Here is a 17,311-nt window from a genome sequence, read left to right as displayed (position 1 = left end):
GGTTGGCGGGGCGGATTCGTGCCCCCCTCCCTCACCTGGGTCCTCCGTCCCCGCTCCCCCTCCAGCTATTTGTGAAAAAGATGTTAAATGTAATGTCAGCAGCGAGGAGCTTACCTTCTGTACTCCCTCTGCTCGCCGCATCACTTCCTGCAATGCCGTCCTCCGTAGTATAGAGGGCAGCATTGCAAGAAGTCAAGCAGCGAGCGGTGGAACATAAAGAGAGAAGGTAAGCATCCCCGCTCACTGCTGACATTACATTGTAACAACTTTAGTGCAATAACCCCCCCCCCCCCCCGCCGCTGTCCACTGTCACCCCGGTCCTGGCTTCTTCCCGGAATATGTTTCAACGGACTGGAAACACATGCTGCAAACATATTAAAGTTAAAAACTGAGGGGGGAAAAAAAACGGATCTGTTTCAAACTGATCCGGTCTGTAAACGGACCAGTGTGGACCTAGCCTTAGGCAATTTGGGGGGATTTTCTGTAAGTGCAGCAGGGCAGCTATAGAAGGGCTGATTTCCAGTATGGGAAGGGCAGGTGAAGTGCTAACTACAGAGTATATCATAAAGCTATTTAAAATTTATAGCAGGAGTGAAGTGGATCAAGGCAGTGAGCAAGGAAGCTGAGTAAGGCCCAGTGCACACCAAAAACCTCTAGCAGATCCACAATACGCTAGCGGTTTTTGAAGCAGATTTCAGAGCGATTCTAGGCATGTTTGGAGAGATTTTCTAAACCGGCCTAGCGTTTTTGTGCAGCAGATTACATATATTGTTACAGTAAAGCTGTTACTGAACAGCTTCTGTAACAAAAACGCCTGGAAAACCGCTCTGATCTAGCGTTTTTCAGAGCTTTTTTCCACTTTCCTATACTTTGAGGCAGAAACGCCTCAGAATTCGAAAAAATGCTGCAGCCCCCGAGTTTGCGTTTCTGGAAAAAACGAACCGCTCTGGTGTGCACCATCCCATTCACTTTCATTAGCCAAGCGGTTTTCCCCCTGCGAGCGCTTAAGCATTTTTAGAACTGCTCTGGTGTGCACCAGCCCTAATATGGCATCGATTTTCTCACTGCTCTCCTAGTACAGCAGGACATACCGCTCTTAAGCCTGGTACACACTTTAAATTATGATGGGCTAATTGCTCACCAATTTTACCATCTCCATGTAGTATAAGGGTTTACTTACACAATCTGCTCATAGTATTCCATAGCAGTTTACCCTCATTCTACATGGAGGTGGTAAAATTCAAAATCCAAATTGAAGGTGTTTACTAGGCTTAAAGAGAATCTGTATTGTTAAAATCACACAAAAGTAAACCTACCAGTGCGTTAGGGGACATCTCCTATTACCCTCTGACACAATTTCGCCGCTCCTCGCCGCATTAAAAGTGGTTAAAAACATTTTTAAAAAGTTTGTTTATAAACAAACAAAATGGCCACCAAAACAGGAAGTAGGTTGATGTACAGTATGTCCACACATAGAAAATACATCCATACCCAAGCAGGCTGTATACAGCCTTGCATTTGAATCTCAAGAGATCATTTGTGTGTTTCTTTCCCCCTGTTCTCATGCACTGAAGTTTCAGGCTGCTTGTTTCTTTCTACAAACAGCTTTGCCCTTGTCTGTAATTCTTCAGGATGTGAAAGCCCAGCCAGCTCAGAGGACGATTTATCCAGCTTGTAAAAGATAAGAGAGAAGCTGCTCTAATCCTAAACACACAGGCAGTGTGCATAGAGGGGCCTGGAAGGGGGAGTTCATAGCAGAACCACAACACTGAAGAACTTGGCAGCCTTCCAGACACAGGCTGACAAGTGACAGGGGAAAGATACATTGATTTATTACAGAGACAGTGATAGTATAAAGTGCTGCAGTAAGCCAGAACACATTAGAATAGCTTTTTGAACTTGTAGGATGATAAAAAAAACAGGATGCAATTTTTGTTACGGAGTCTCCTTTAAATCTTTCTCCAGGCTCCTAAACTTAGGTCTTGGCTCTAGAACACAGGTGTGGAACTCCAGGCCTGGAGGGCCAGATCAATTTCAGTGTTTAGGATGGACTGAGAAAGAGAGGAATGTGTTCTACCTGATGGACCACACCTTTCCTGATTCAGACCCATCAATTTATTTGAGCTGTATCAAAAATGTGTGAGGACCTCGGCTTTCGAAGGACCGGTTTGCCATCCTTTCTCTAGAAGGTATAACAGTGGTGTGGGGATGGCAGACTGTTTCTAGCGAGCTGTGAGGCAAATCAATGCCTGATAAAGGAAGTCGATCTACTAGTGATCTTTTGCCCCTTAGTATAGCCAATTGGTAAGCTTGCTGTTTATTTTTCGATAGTTGATCAATGACCAGCTTGATTTGGTGTGTTGGTGTACAGAAATGGGTCCGTCACATGCAAGTAATGGGAGGTGCACAATAGCATCCAGCTTTAGAAGAAATGGGCATAATGCAATCTAACTGCTTTGCTGATGAGGAGGAGATATTGAACATACTTATTCTCATTATTGATTTTATAAAGTGTCCGCATATTCCGTGGTGCTGGAGAAAGTAACCTGGTACATAATACAGACTGGTGTACACCAGTATACACAATACAGAATCGGTAATTAGTGACAAAAGTAACATGATGAATAAAATTAAATGTATAACCAATTCCAAGACACACAAGAGTGAGCGAGCCCTGCCCTTGTGAGCTTACAATCTAAAGGATTAGGAGGGAAACAAGACTTTGGGGTAGTATACACTAAACATAGAGGCAGTGTGTTTTTAGGATATCTAGTTGGGGTGCAGCTTAGCCTTCGGTTAACTGGGAACTGGCCTAAGGTAGAGTGTATGCTTGGCAGACAAAAGTGAGTTTTTTTGGGGTTGGTTCGACGATATCAAAGGTTGGAGAGTGATAAGTTTTGGAAGTGCATTACAAAGGAGGGGTGAAGCGCGTGAGAAATCTTGTATATGTGAATGCGAGGAGGTGATTCTAGAGGACAAAAGGTCATGTGCAGATCTGAGATTGCGATTGGGTTGGTATTTGGAAACTAGTGAGATGTACAGGGGAGAGAGATTGCGGTGAGCTTTGTAGGTTAGAGTATTATGAAATGGTTAAAGAGAACCAGAGACGACATAAAAAAGATGTTATACATACCTGGGGCTTCCTCCAGCCCCATAAGCCTGGATCGCTCCCACGCCGCCGTCCTCTGCTGCCTCTATCCGCCGGTAACGGGTCCCGTCATTTCAGCCAGTTGACGCAAGCGCGGTGTGCTCCCTCCGTACTGCGCATGCGTCCGCCGGAATTGACGGACCTGGTACCGCTGGAAAGAGGCAGCGGAGGACGGCGGCGTGGGAGCGATCCAAGCTTATGGGGCTGGAGGAGGCCCCAGGTGTGTATAACCTCTTTTTTTCATTTTTTTAAAGACCGGTCATCTCTGGTTCCCTTGAATAGCCTGGAAGTTGCATGGTTTTCTTCAGTCATTCCAGTAATACATTGTAAACTTACCTTCTTTTCTTCTAAAGAGTCATGCAGTTTTTTTTTTGTTTTTTTTCTCCATAATATTTACAAAGGGCTACAGCAGACTTAGAAACTGCAGTTTCTACAGTGTGCCTGAGCTAAACTCCCACAAAAGCAAATGAGGGTCTTTAGTGCTGGAAGGAGGATTAATGTGCCTTATACACAGAATAGGCAGAGACATGCACAGAACTCGCACTGCAAGAATCTTTGCTAATGATTAAAGTATCGGCAACATTCCCCTAGGGGATTCTGGGTAGAGGTTTCTTCTCTGGCTCCACATTGTCAGAGATGAAAGTGAAAATCATTGCTTCGGGATGATGGCAGCAGCGGCAGCTTATTTCTCTGCGTCCCCAGGGGGGAGCCTGTATGAAGTCAGAGGTTAGAGCTATTTACATCCATTGATAAATACTTGATCTCACAATTCTCACACATGTCGTGTTGCCACATGTACGCTATGGCTGCCTGAAGCCATGTCACCCTCCCTTTCATGTCTGCTTCTGTCTGCCAGAGTGGCAGCTTTCATCCTCTCGCTCTGCCTCACAGCTGAGTTCTGCACAGCCGTCTTTAATTGTCTTCATGGTCTTGTCTTCCAGGGGGAATGCAGGCTCTTGGGAAGCATCTGACTAGCTCCAGCCCCAGGCTTGTACAGAACTGCTTGTGGACTCTGAGGAACCTGTCTGATGTGGCCACCAAACAGGTGAGAGGAGCCTGGAGAACGTCTGCCTCGTGTCTGCACATCAGTGCACAGAGGAACATCTCATGTTAATGTTGTATCAGTGTACATGATGCTTTTCTACAGCCTTATGCTATTTATTTGTATTTATAAAGCGCCAACATATTACGCAGCGCTGGACATTAGTTTAGGTTAGACAATATTTAGAGGTGACATACAGCAATATGACAATACAGGAATACAAGAAAGACCAGATCACGCAGCACAGTATGAGTACAAGGTAATGCTTAGTCAGTCACTGGATGGAGCATGGAGATTAGGAAAGTTAGGTTCACTCAAATGCATAGCATGGGTTCACAGTAATGGAGGTGCGTGATCAGGTAGGAGACATAACGAGGAGAACCCTGCCTGAAGGCTTACAATCTAGAGGGAAAGGTAGGGGACCAGAGTTCAGCTGCAGGTTTAGAGCACTTGTGAGGGGTGGTAGGCCAGAGTAAAAAAGGTTAGCTTTGAGGGCCTTCTTGAAGATGTTGGAGGTAGCTGCCCTAATGGGTGGAGGTAGGAAGTTCCATAGCGTTAGTGCAGCTCTTGAGAAGTCCTGGAGGCGTGCATGGAACTGGGTGATGTGGGGGGAGATCAGGCGAAGTTCATTGGAGGCGTGGAGTGAACCTCTGAGTGAGATCGGAAATGTAGGTTAGACAGGTTTTGTGGACAGATTTGTAAGTCAGGCTCAGTATCTTGAATCTGATGCTAGGAGCAATTTAGAGGTGGAGCATGCATAACTCTCACATTTGCCCAATGAGGTTTCCACATGTGACCAATGAGGTAAATGTAAACAGCAGTGGAAGACCCAGCAGGGGCTGGGTAGTGTACTGTAAGGCCCAGCAGCACGCCCTAGTAGCTGCAGCTCTGGCGCATTGAGTCCACCAGGAGAAAAGCACGATATACATGGTCTTTGCCTGGTCTTCTAAACTGGCACTGAGAAATAGCTGTTCAATTACCGGTAGTAGATCAGGCAGATCTTATGAGATATGTTTGATCCTATATATTTATAGTGAAGAAAGAATCCTGGAACCATTCAGAGCTAGAGATGGTCAATGAGATGCAAATAATTCAGCGTTAATGCAATATTCTGCAAATGAAGGCACCTTGAAAATGGACCAATCAAATTCTACCTTGGTTGCATATTCCTGCATCAACTATTTGCATCTACTACTCACAACCCTCTTTACTTAGGCTAGAATATTCTTTTCAGCACCTTTGTCTAAAGCCCATGTTGTGAGGGGGAAGAAAAATCAAGGTTAAATCGTACAATAGGCCCCTTAGCTTGATCATTGCTATAATGTATCCAAAATAACGACGTTACTGATGTCCACCGATTTGTATACATTTTTGCGGCCAATGGCAGGCTGGGAATTGACCGGCCTATTATAAATGGGTAATGACAGAAGGATGCTGGGTAATCATTGGCCGCCCTTTACTGAACCTACTTAAAGGGAGGACTTCATAAACTGCTAAAATGTTGCCATAAGAAGATTCGGTAGTTGCCTGAACTAGAAACCCACCCTCTCCCTCCCCAAACGTTAAAGAATTTGAATAGATTTTCTTTTGGCCTAGAGTTGAACCTCTAGGTGCTCCTAAAATACATTTTAATGAAAATAAAGCAGGCTTAAGATGATAAACTACATTAGAGGCTATGTACAGTGATTGCTACATGTCTAAATTCTTGGCAGTTCCATGGACTGGAGAAGGTGTAAGTGGAACTGTGGGGAAGGTGAGCTTAGCTCCTGCTCTTTGCTTTTGGCCAGTAAAACCATCTGTAATTAGAGAGGCCTGAAAGGCCCAAAGGGAGCAGTTTCTGGCCACTGTGGGACATCCTCCTGGCCTGGCCACTGTGGGACATCCTCCTGGCCACTGTGGGACGTCCTTCTGGCCTGGCCACTGTGGGACATCCTCCTGGCCACTGTGGGACTTCCTTCTGGCCTGGCCACTGTGGGACGTCCTTCTGGCCTGGCCACTGTGGGACATCCTCCTGGCCACTGTGGGACTTCCTTCTGGCCTGGCCACTGTGGGACTTGCTCCTGGCAGTAATAAATGTTTTCTCATTTAATTCAAGTAACCTGCAATACTATACTTTATCTTGTGCCTCTTTCATGTTGCTTAGATTTTCAGGGTCATTTGAAGGTGAAATCTGATTAGTTCCTAACTGAAGTATGTTTTGAGTTCTCCTTTTATTATTTCTTGAAAAAACCATAAATGTTCTGCAAAATACGTTTGTGTTTAGGACTGAAGCAATAAGGGGGGGGGGGGGGGGGTGAAAGTGACTTGACTCTTGGGGCTTCCAGTGTTTACCAAGAAGGAGTATTCATTTCTGCATCCTCGTGATAGGAAGTTATTCTAATAATTTTACACAAATGGACCACAGGAATAGTTTTGCTAAAAGCAGAAATGGTAGAAAATGCTTTGTGTAATGGCAGAGCGAAGAAGCTCTATAATTATAGCCTGTTAAGGCTTTCAGTATGATGCAGAGAGAACATCAGGGCGGCTAATTAGTACACCTGACATTAAAGAGCTTCGAATACTACATTCTTGACCTCCGGACAAACGCTAGTTGACTGGATGGAATACAGATCCACTTAAAGTGCAACTATTAGCCATACTATGCCAGGGGGAAAAACACATATTTAAAGTGAACCAGAGACGAAGCACCCTCATGTATTTTACCATATACATCAGTGGGAACATTAGAGAAACCACCTACCCTGCTTTCTGTTTCATTCTTCACTGCTCAGCCTGCTTGTTACCAGCCCTGATAAAATCCTCTGGCTTTTGCTCAGGAGTCATTATAGCGGAGTCATCATAGCAGAGCCAGAAGGGGGCAGGCTTGGGCTTGAAAAGACTTACTTCAGAGAAGACACTCTGCTATGATTCCTGAGCAAAGCCAGACTGAATGCTCAGTCTGGGATTTTTTTCAAGAAAGTGACTCTTTCTTGAAAAAGGGTATGCCAAGAAAACACAGGTCTGAAAGTCCTGGCCACAACAATTGGGGTGGGAGGAGCGAAACAAAGCTGCAGGAAGGACAGTAAATGCTGCACTCGAGGGACTGAGGAAGTTACTGGCTGCACATAAGGGAGAGGAGTTATTGGCTGCAATACTGTATGCCGTGCTGTCATTAACCCCTCCTGGTCCTCAAGTGCAACCATTAATTCTTCCAGGCCCCCAAGTGCAGCCATTAACTTTGCTGGGTAGACTTATACTTGAGTCAAGAATTCCAGCTTAAGAAGGTCAAATATTGTAGTCAACCTATACACGAGGTCGACTTGTATTCACGGCTATACGGTATGTATTTTAAATGGTAGTTTATCGGGATAGTTCTCCTTTAAGATCCGTGCATTCAATAGATTTCTCATGATACTTTGGGCCACAGTTCAGGGCCCCAAAATCTCCATCCGACTGGACCACTGATCAGAAAGCCTGCCTTTACCTTGGCAGCTAAACATTACTCCCATCAGTGCCCATCCACGTGGCTTCCTGCCTACCTTCCCATCTCTCTTGAAAAAAGTGGGTGAGGAGCGATTTCTGTATTGAAGGGATGGGGTTTGGGGCTAACTTGTTACCTGGTAGTTGCCCAGATGGGGCATCTTTACTGTGGGCTCTTGGTAAGACTTATGGCAATACAATGAAGACCATTTAGGAAAGCTTTTAACAAGCTCCCTTCAAGTTCAACGTGTTTAAACAGTTAAAGGTTTACCTTCAAGTGTATTGTAAATAGAACTTATTGTATAATAAGCTACATACATGGTTCTCTGAAGTGAAGACTGCATCCTGATTTAATGAAAAACTGAGAATAACATGAGCTGAGCTTTCCTGATGGTCAATGATGCCATTAATCACATCAAAGGGTGAGAGCAATGGGGAGAAACGTATTCCTCACTGTAGGGGACATCCTCCTTAGCAACGCTCTTAGCAACATTAGTGCTTCTCCTTGGTGTAGCTGTGGAATATGAAATGATTTAATCATGTAGCTTTCTCTGAAGGAAACCTCTGATTATGTGCTTTACTGATTACGTACCGTATCTTGCTGGTGAGATGTGTAGCGCCTGCATGTGTGGCTCTCAGTAATTCTGCTGTCCCAGAATACAAGTCCGGGAGCTCATACAGATGGTAGAGCTGCAGGTGGAGGTTTGGAAAAGGGTGAGCGTGTAATTACTGCCGCAGGTGGCTGAGAGTCCTGTCTGAGCTGCACACAGGGCAGTTTCTACGCTAAATTCCACCCAGGGCGAGGGTGTAAAAATTGTGCCCCCTTCACCCCCCCTCCCCCCACCCCGTTGACTCGTGAACCCTTACTCTTTAGTGACAGTCACACAGCCACAGGTCACAAGTAGATCGGCTTACTTACTTGTGACCAGCCGCTCATCCACGAGGAAGCGGTGACGAAGAAAACACACTGGCAGAGAGAGCCCGGAAAGCCGACTCCTCCATGGGCACCGCGCACTGACAGCCTGCAGTACCGCTACAGGATATTGGGTGTCATCACACGGTGGTGACGTGATGATGACTTGAAGTCTGACGCAGGCAGCCTAGTAGGAGTTAAGGAAGGTAATCGAGCTGGTAATATTCTTCTTCCATTTGGCTACACCATGTGTCACCGGCTCTCTAGTGGTTATGTCCTCCTCCCTGCGCCCCTCTTCTTCTACTTGCCTGTCTGGACCCAGGGCGCCATGTCCGCACTTCCGAAGAAACGGCCCTGGTTTCACAGTTTACCTCCTATCCTCATTCTTGACATGTATGTGTGAGATGTGCAGGGACTCATGTCCGTTACTCCGGGCAATACAAGTTCTGGAATTAGTTGTTGAGCCGTTGTGTTGTGAAGCTATGTATTCACGTCACGATTTTCCAAACTATATTTCTCCCGACCGTGAGCAACAAGCGATCGTTTCTGCAATCTCACGGTGTGCCTACTTATGCACGATTAGGCGAACAGCACTTTGCGACACGCGGCGATGACTGTCACAGCAGATCTAATGTGTACAATTCCCGACGACTCGCGCCCAAAGTGCCGCAATCATTCACACCTGTCGTGTCATCGTGTGTTCCCTTGGGTAGTAAGATGGGTTGGAGAACGTTTGTTCGTCAGGCTGTGTTACTCAGCATTCACTGATCCATCTAGCAGTGCGTAAGTGGCTTAAGACCACGATCTTCTGCTCACAAGGAACTACTTGGACAATAGAGGACTTAAGGTGTACCTGTAAGTGGAAAGAAAAACAGTAGAGGGTACTTCCTCACCTCCGTTGATCCGACAATGGAACCCTATTAGACAAGGGCTTGTCGAATATGTTGATGTGGCCACGCTCCTGTCAATGTCTGAGCACCGTGCAGGCGCACAGTGACCTCCTGCCCAGTAGCATGGATCCACTTTTGTGCATGGCTTTTTCCTCTGATTCACACAGTGTTAGACCAAGCACTCCAATGGAGATAGGAGTGTGCTAAAGCTGATATGACCCTGATGCGCAAGGGTCGTCGATTCAAGAAACTAAGATCAACCGCACCGCTCTTGAAGAAATAGCTCTTTATTCAGACATGTAATTAACCACCTTAGCGGTATGGACGAGCTCAGCTCGTCCATTACCGCCAGAGGGTGCCGCTCAGGCCCTGCTGGGCCGATTTTGATGAAATAAAGAGCAGCACACGCAGCCGGCACTTTGCCAGCCGCGTGTGCTGCCTGATCGCCGCTGCTCTGCGGCGATCCGCCGCGAGCAGCGGCGAAAGAGGGTCCCCCCAGCCGCCTGAGCCCTGCGCAGCCGGAACAAATAGTTCCGGCCAGCGCTAAGGGCTGGATTGGAGGCGGCTGACGTCCATGACGTCACTCCGCTCGTCGCCATGGCGACGAAGTAAGCAAAACACGGAAGGCCGCTCATTGCGGCCTTCCGTGTTACTTTTGGCCGCCGGAGGCGATCAGAACGCCTCCGGAGCGCCCTCTAGTGGGCTTTCATGCAGCCAACTTTCAGTTGGCTGCATGAAATAGTTTTTTTTTTTTTATTTAAAAAAAAAACCCTCCTGCAGCCGCCCTGGCGATCTTAATAGAACGCCAGGGTGGTTAAAGCTTACAGCTTGACAAAGAAGCATTCAAAACAGCGGGCTGTAGCTGCATCTAAGCCCATTTTTTGGGGCATTTGATTTTAATTGTGTCTGAATAAAGAGCTATTTCTTCAAGAGTGGTGCAGCTGATCTTGGTTCCTTGGCTTTTTCCTCTACACGAGCAGCTCCGTGCTACAGCACATGCACAATGTGGCCGTACACGTAAATGGGTGGTGGTGTGGCCATGAAGAAAAAGGTCCCGGTGAAAATCAGTGGCTTGCAGGTGAACCGGAGAAGCCTATTAATCATGTAGGAGGTTTTCATCTACTGAGGTAAGTATCTCATTTTTGCCATTTTGGTCATAAGTCTACTTTAGAAGCTTTCTACCGTACTTGTTTATCGTCCATTTTCCCTATCCAACAATTTTCTCATATTTATTCTTGCCTTGCTTGACACTGGGGAACCGTTGCAAAGAAAATGGGAACAAAAGTGAAGCAACGAGTGACTCGCCGCACTCAACCTATTGAATGGATCCAGTAATGCACCGCATAGCAGCGCGTTCCCATAGTGGGTGCTGTAGGTCCTATAGTGTGAGAGGCACCAGACACAACACTTCTATTGGCTCACAATAGCGGTGCTTTCCTGTGTATTCCCATCCGTTGTGTCACTCTCTGAGGCGGCCCCACCCAGAGCCATGGTTTTGGTATGTGGGGACTGCATGTGAAAATGACATGGTATAAGAATGCATGGGATCATCCCAGAATCCCCTGCAGTCGTTTGGTAACAGATAGCCGTGATGAGTCCCTGCTCCACCCAGATCCACTCCTGACACTGAATAACTTTGTTACTGGCAGTGATTAAGCCAAACATGGGTGTGTCGCCTTGTGAGAGCGCACACACCTTGCACGTAATGTGTGCTCTGCCTGCAGAGGTTTATGAGGGAGCCACACCTCGGCTTGTCCCATTTATCCCCATTACGCCTCTGCTCACTCCCAGCATCATCCGGAAGAGATATGATGCAGGGCTGAGATCATACCTGTATAAGAGAAGAGCTGTGCACTGCTGCAGGCTGGGAGTGGATGTTTCTAGGACGAGTTTCACTGTCTGACGCTGCAGTGTAACCTGTCTGCTTAGAGCTGTTATAGGCTTGTTGCCTGCTGTGAGAGAATTTACCTGTCACGCCTACAGCATTTTCCCTCAAAGCTCTCTGGGCTGTAGGAAATCTTCTATATGCAACAGTAGATGAGCATCTGTGCAGGCCTCAAGACCTTGTGGTGGTATATTAGTGCCTGGATCTGGCATGGCAAATAAATGGAGGCCTCCTGTTAAATCACTTATGCTTTGTACATTAAAATAGAGACCAGAAACAAAGACTCAATTAAAGTGAACCTCCAGACTAAAAATCTACTCAGCAGCACTGAAAAGGCCTGGTGTTTCTTTAACAGTTTCACAGCATCAGAACTTTGTTTTTTTTACCCAAGCCTCATTTTTAGCTGCACAGAAGAAAACTGCCTGGGCATTTTTCCCCTGATGCTGTGCAAAGCATGATGGGATTTCTGATATTATTCTCATTCTGCTTTCTTTGGTGCAGATTCTTTTTTTTTTTTTTTTTTTTTTTTTTTTTTTTTTTTGACTTGAAGCCTAGCGCACGCAGCTGGGAGGGGTGATCAGGACACAGGACAGTTGGAACTGTCATGCTCCCTGTCACCCCCTTGCAACCAAAAAGATGGCTGCCCCCATGAAATCACAAACATTTGCCTGTTTTTTTTAAAACAAGATGGGTAAGATTATATTACCTGTCTATTTTAATTAACATAACTAATGTAACTTAATGACAGTATGTTTGTTTAAGCTGACGTTCCCCCTTTAAAGGCCGTGGCACTAAAGGTGCATACACACGTCGGATTTTTGCAAACGACCGGCCGTTTGGTCGTCAAATCGGGCGTGTACGGTCGGTTGTTCACCTGATAAGACTGGATTTGAATGATCCGCTTGGCGTATGCACCTTTACATTATGGGAGGTTTTAACCAGTTTTAAAAACTTTATTAAAACTTCAGTTAACACAACCAAACAAGACTATTTGAAGAAGTTGGATGGGTGGGAGAAGCTTGCCTGATCCTTGCCAGCTGACCCAAGAGCTCCAGGTTACCTCAGCTTGTATACTGTCCCTTATCTGATCACCCATTGGGTCACCTGTGGACCCAACCAATAGTCCTGAGTCAATTGCCACTCTCTGCCCTCAGTCCATCTTCGATTGGCTGATGTCCAGGTAGCATCCTCACAGACAGTACCTGAAACAAGAAAAAATTCAGATAGAAACGCATACCTGTGTACACTTAAACTGTATTTATATAGAGAGAGTTTCCAGCATTAGGCCTGAGTGTGTCACCCTATTTTGTGTTCCTTCCTTTATATTCTCTTGCTCCAGACTGGGTGGGAGTCTGAGACAACTGCTTGTATTAAAGGGAACCTATGGAAGAGACTAGCAGTCATTTTTGTATCTAACCTATCCATTTGTCATTGCTGTCTGCAAAGCCAATGAATGTAGGCTACAAACGTCCTTTTCATAAGTTTAGGGGTGGGGGGCAGGCAACAGCTGCCTTGTCTTGGGCACCTAAATGACCAGAAATGGCCCTGCATTCAACAGGCAGTTAGGAACAAATAGCAGCTGTAAGCAAGGATACGATTTACAGTATCATCAGATTATCAATGTTTAGGGTAGAACAAGTGGGAACGAAAAATGTGGGAGAAAAATATTCCCTCATTTCCAATAACCTTCGTATATCTTTGGAAAAAATTGCGCCAAAGTGTATCTGACATCCAACAAGGTGGTATTCTGAATCTAGGTCTGCCAAATTTTATTAGCGTGGTAGATCTTGTCTGTTGTGATTTTTTTTTTTTTCATTGGTCATATTGTAAACAAGGTTACAGAGGCGCCAGTAGTGTAAAATTAGATACAATTCTCAATAGGGAGGCCGCTGGTGGACTTTCCTCCCCAATATAGACATAAAATGTCGAATTTTCAACACAAAAATAGTTTATTTACATACTCCAATTTAATTGCAACGTGTTTTGTGGGCTCAACCCACTTCATCAGGCTATAGACAGGAGTATAAACACTTGTTGTCAGGATTTTACAGAGGGGCTAAGCTGACTGATCCTGACAACAAGAGTTTATACTCCTGTCTATAGCGTTGAAGTATGTAAATTTTTGTGTTGAAAATTCAACATAGTCTTATGTCTACAGTATATTGGGGAGGTAAGTCCACCAACGGCCTTCCTATTAAGAATTGTATCTAATTTAACACTACTGGCGCCTCTGTAACCTTGTTTACAAGCTGTGTCCACCCCTGGTGGAGGGGATTTGGGCCTCGATTCATCAAGACTTATCGAATTGGTTACCGACAGTTCGGTAAAATACCGAATTCGTTAAGTTGATTTCAGGATTCATCAAATTTATCTACAGCTGTTAGCGAGCATTCGGTAATAATCCGGTAATCATTCGTTAGATGCGTAAAAACGGAAGAAAGGTGCAATTCATGAAAAAAAGTGGGTGTGGTTTAGCGTTACATTTAGGATTACCGGTAGTTCTCTCCTTCACTGCTCCATTTGAAGTGGTCATGTATCAGCCTTAGAGTGATTCAAAGGCGCAGAAGAGCAAGAATAAGGTCTAGAACCATATCAATTTGCAAGAGAATAGATTTATTTGCTATAACAGGACATCTGCATTTCTCTTGAATCATCTTGTAAGAGAACACAGGCAGTGCCAGGGTTAACTAAATTGCTAGCTGCACTATATTTTTTCAGAAAAGGCTCCTATCAAGCCGCAGCTGGCGAAATTGTGGGATTGTCCCAAACCACTACCAGACTCCTGGTCCAGGTGTTAAGCCCTATTCAAAATGTTGCTACGTAGTGTTCAAAGGACTGCCTTTTACCCACAATTCCATGGGAATCTTATGGCCTTGTGTTAAACTACCGCTGTAAAATGGAAATATCGACACATTACCGAATGGTTACCGAATTGTTATCGATATTTTATCGAATTCACACCGAACGTGGAAAAACCTTGATGAATACAACTAGAAATCGATACACTTCGAATTCGGTAATTTAACAAACTGGAAAAAGTTATCTCAAAGACAATGATGAATCGAGGCCTTGGCCCCCTATTTTTCCTATCTACAGAGAGCGACTTCTTAATCCTGACTGGGGGCAGGTCTAATCTCCCCACCTGCCCATATAGTGGTTACCTGGAAGGTAACCCTGACTTGTGAATATTATTCTTACAGGTCACAATTTCACCCCAACTTTCCAGTACATACTGCACCATATCGGGCTCTGTGTCTCCCTACCCTACTTTTCATTGGTCATGGTCGTGTGAATTCTCTCTGACACACAACTTTGACAACACCTGCTGATACCATCGGGACACTACGTTTTTTAGTTTACCGTAAATTCCAATAAATGGATTCAATTCAATAAAAACAAAAAAATCTAACAAAACCCTGACCAAAAATCAAAGCCCCATTAATCGTTGTTTAAATGTGCAAAGCCATTGGGCTCGATTCACAGAGCTGTGATAAATGCCATCACAGCCGTGATCTGCTTAGCACGCGGGTTAGCGCGCTTACGTGTTTGGGCGTATAGAGGTAAAGGTTTGCGTGCATTAACTTTCCCCCTTCATGCGCTAACCAATATTTTAGCATGTGAGCGGGGAAGTTAATGTGCACAAAACCTTTACTATTATGCGCGCAAACCTGTACGCGGGCTTACCCGCGTGCTAAACATATCACGGCCGTGATGGCATTTTATTATGGCTTTGTGAATCGAGGTCAATGTGTGATAAGTGGGGGGACCACCGGCAGGAGGACTAAGCTCTGTCCTGCAACAATTACAGTAATTATGGTGGACTAATGCTGATCTCTGCACTGTATTTTGATGTACTCTCTAAAGCAGTGGTTCCCAACCTTTTCCGGCCCGGGGAACACTTTCTGACCAAATGACCAGCGGCTTCCTGTAGCGGCGATATGCATCGCCGTTACCATGGGAACCGCTGTACCGCTTCCTGGTCATCACAGCAGCCATCGAGCGCGCTGCTGTAATAGGAGAGACCACAGAGGAGAGCGGCTACTACGGGGGAATCTAATTGGACAAGCGGCCGCCCGCTCATAAGGTGACAGGAGCGGCAGCCGCGGGGAGGAGCGAGAGGCCAGACCTGTAGGGCACACCAGGCAACATCCCGCGGCACAGTAGTGTGCCGCGGAACAGCGGTTGAAAAACGCTGCTCTAAAGGACCCTTGTCTAGTTTAAAGAGAAACTCCGACCAAAAATTGAACTTTATCCCAATCAGTAGCTGATACCCCCTTTTACGTGAGAAAACTATTCCTTTTCACAAACAGACCATCAGGCGGCGCTGTATGACTGATATTATGGTGAAACTCCTCCCACAAGTAACTCCTCCCACAAAAGTTAAAACTTTTGTGGGAAATGGCTGTTTACAGCTGTTTCCAACTGCCAAAAACCATGCAGCAGCTACATCACCTGCCAACAGTAAAATGTTCACTGGAGTTCCTTTTTAAGGGATCCAGCGGTAAACCTCATAAGGAACAGTTCTCCTATCACAGCACCCTCTACAGTCCAAGCATTGCGATTGGCCGAATAGTGTGGGCGTATTTACTGAAACCTGTCTGAAATCTAGCCATTTGAGAGGGTGCCGCCCACCCTATGTTAGCAGAATTTCCCTATGAGGTTTCCTGCTGGGTCTCCTCAACTAGACTAGTGCTATGTAAAACCAGCACTGTATAAATATGTAAGAATAATCTGTCCCGCAGCAGAAAATGTACTTTTTTTTTTTTCTTATGTATTTTCTGCACTTTTTTTTCTCTTATGTATACAGTATTTCACGGAATAATGAACTGTAGGTGCACAATGTTCCAGATGTTTGCAATGCATGATTAGCCTGTGTAAATTGATGATAAATCTCTGTATCCTCTTTTCCCAGTGCTAAGAGCATATTTTCTGTCTTTTAGGAGGGCCTAGACAATGTGCTGAAGATTCTAGTGAACCAGCTGAGCTCTGATGACGTGAACGTTCTCACTTGTGCCACCGGCACCCTCTCCAACCTGACCTGCAACAACAGCCGCAACAAAACCCTGGTGACCCAAAGCAACGGCGTGGAGTCATTGATCCACACCATCCTGCGAGCGAGCGACAAGGACGACATAGCAGAGCCAGCTGTCTGCGCCTTGCGTCATCTCACCAGCCGCCACCCAGATGCTGAGGTGGCTCAGAACTCTGTGCGACTTCACTACGGAATCCCTGCCATTGTCAAACTGGTCAACCCACCGTACCAGTGGCCACTGGTCAAGGTAGGAACTCCTCCTTTAGGCACACAACTGGAGATTCTCAATCCTAAAGAACAAAGACAGGAAAGAGTGTGCCATTGGGGAGTAGAGGTTGGAGTGAGTGTGACTACTTGCCTTTGAGGTGCTGCTCCTCCTCTGGCCCCGGTCCATGTGGGATCCACCATCTTCTCCATGCCGCATTTCCCAACTTCCCAGCTAAGGGGCGCACACCGCAATGCATGCCGGAAGATGTAGTTGGGGATGGGAGAGATTCTCACATCCAAAGACTACATCTTGGCGAAGTCTCATGCCTGCCGCATGCATTGCACGTGCATCACCTGGCTGCGAAGGTAAATAGGCAGCAGCAGATTTAGTTTCCCACATGGACTGGGGGCCGGGGCAGCAGAACTCCTTGGGAAAGTACTGAGGTTCACCTAACCCCCCCCCCCCCCCATGACGCACTCCATTATGATCCACCCTTATGGAGAGGTTAATTTAAAAATCAAATCCTTTAAAAGATACTCAAAGTGACATAAGATAGACATGTGTATGTGCAGTGCCTAGCACACAAATAACTAGGCTGTGTTCCTTTTCTTTCTCTGCCTGAAAGAGTTAAAGGGACACTTAAGTCTATGGAAAAAATGAGTTTTACTCACCCGGGGTTTCCAGCAGCTCCCCACAGCTGTATTGTGCCCACGCAGACTCCATCAGATGCTCCT

General features: G+C 45.8%; 1 protein-coding gene across 1 annotated transcript in view; it reads left to right on the top strand.

The window, feature by feature from the left end:
• Positions 1-17,311, top strand: part of JUP (junction plakoglobin) — a 154,108-nt gene that overhangs the window by 104,678 nt on the left and 32,119 nt on the right. Inside the window, exons 7-8 of the mRNA XM_068263326.1 lie at positions 4,090-4,193; positions 16,278-16,616. Of these exons, the coding sequence (XP_068119427.1) occupies positions 4,090-4,193; positions 16,278-16,616 (443 nt within the window). The remainder of the gene's footprint in view (positions 1-4,089; positions 4,194-16,277; positions 16,617-17,311) is intronic.

The sequence above is a fragment of the Hyperolius riggenbachi genome, chromosome 12, assembly GCF_040937935.1.
Source record: "Hyperolius riggenbachi isolate aHypRig1 chromosome 12, aHypRig1.pri, whole genome shotgun sequence".
NCBI lineage: Eukaryota > Metazoa > Chordata > Amphibia > Anura > Hyperoliidae > Hyperolius > Hyperolius riggenbachi.
Note: the sequence above shows the minus strand (reverse complement) of the source record. Positions and strands in the feature narration are given on the sequence as shown.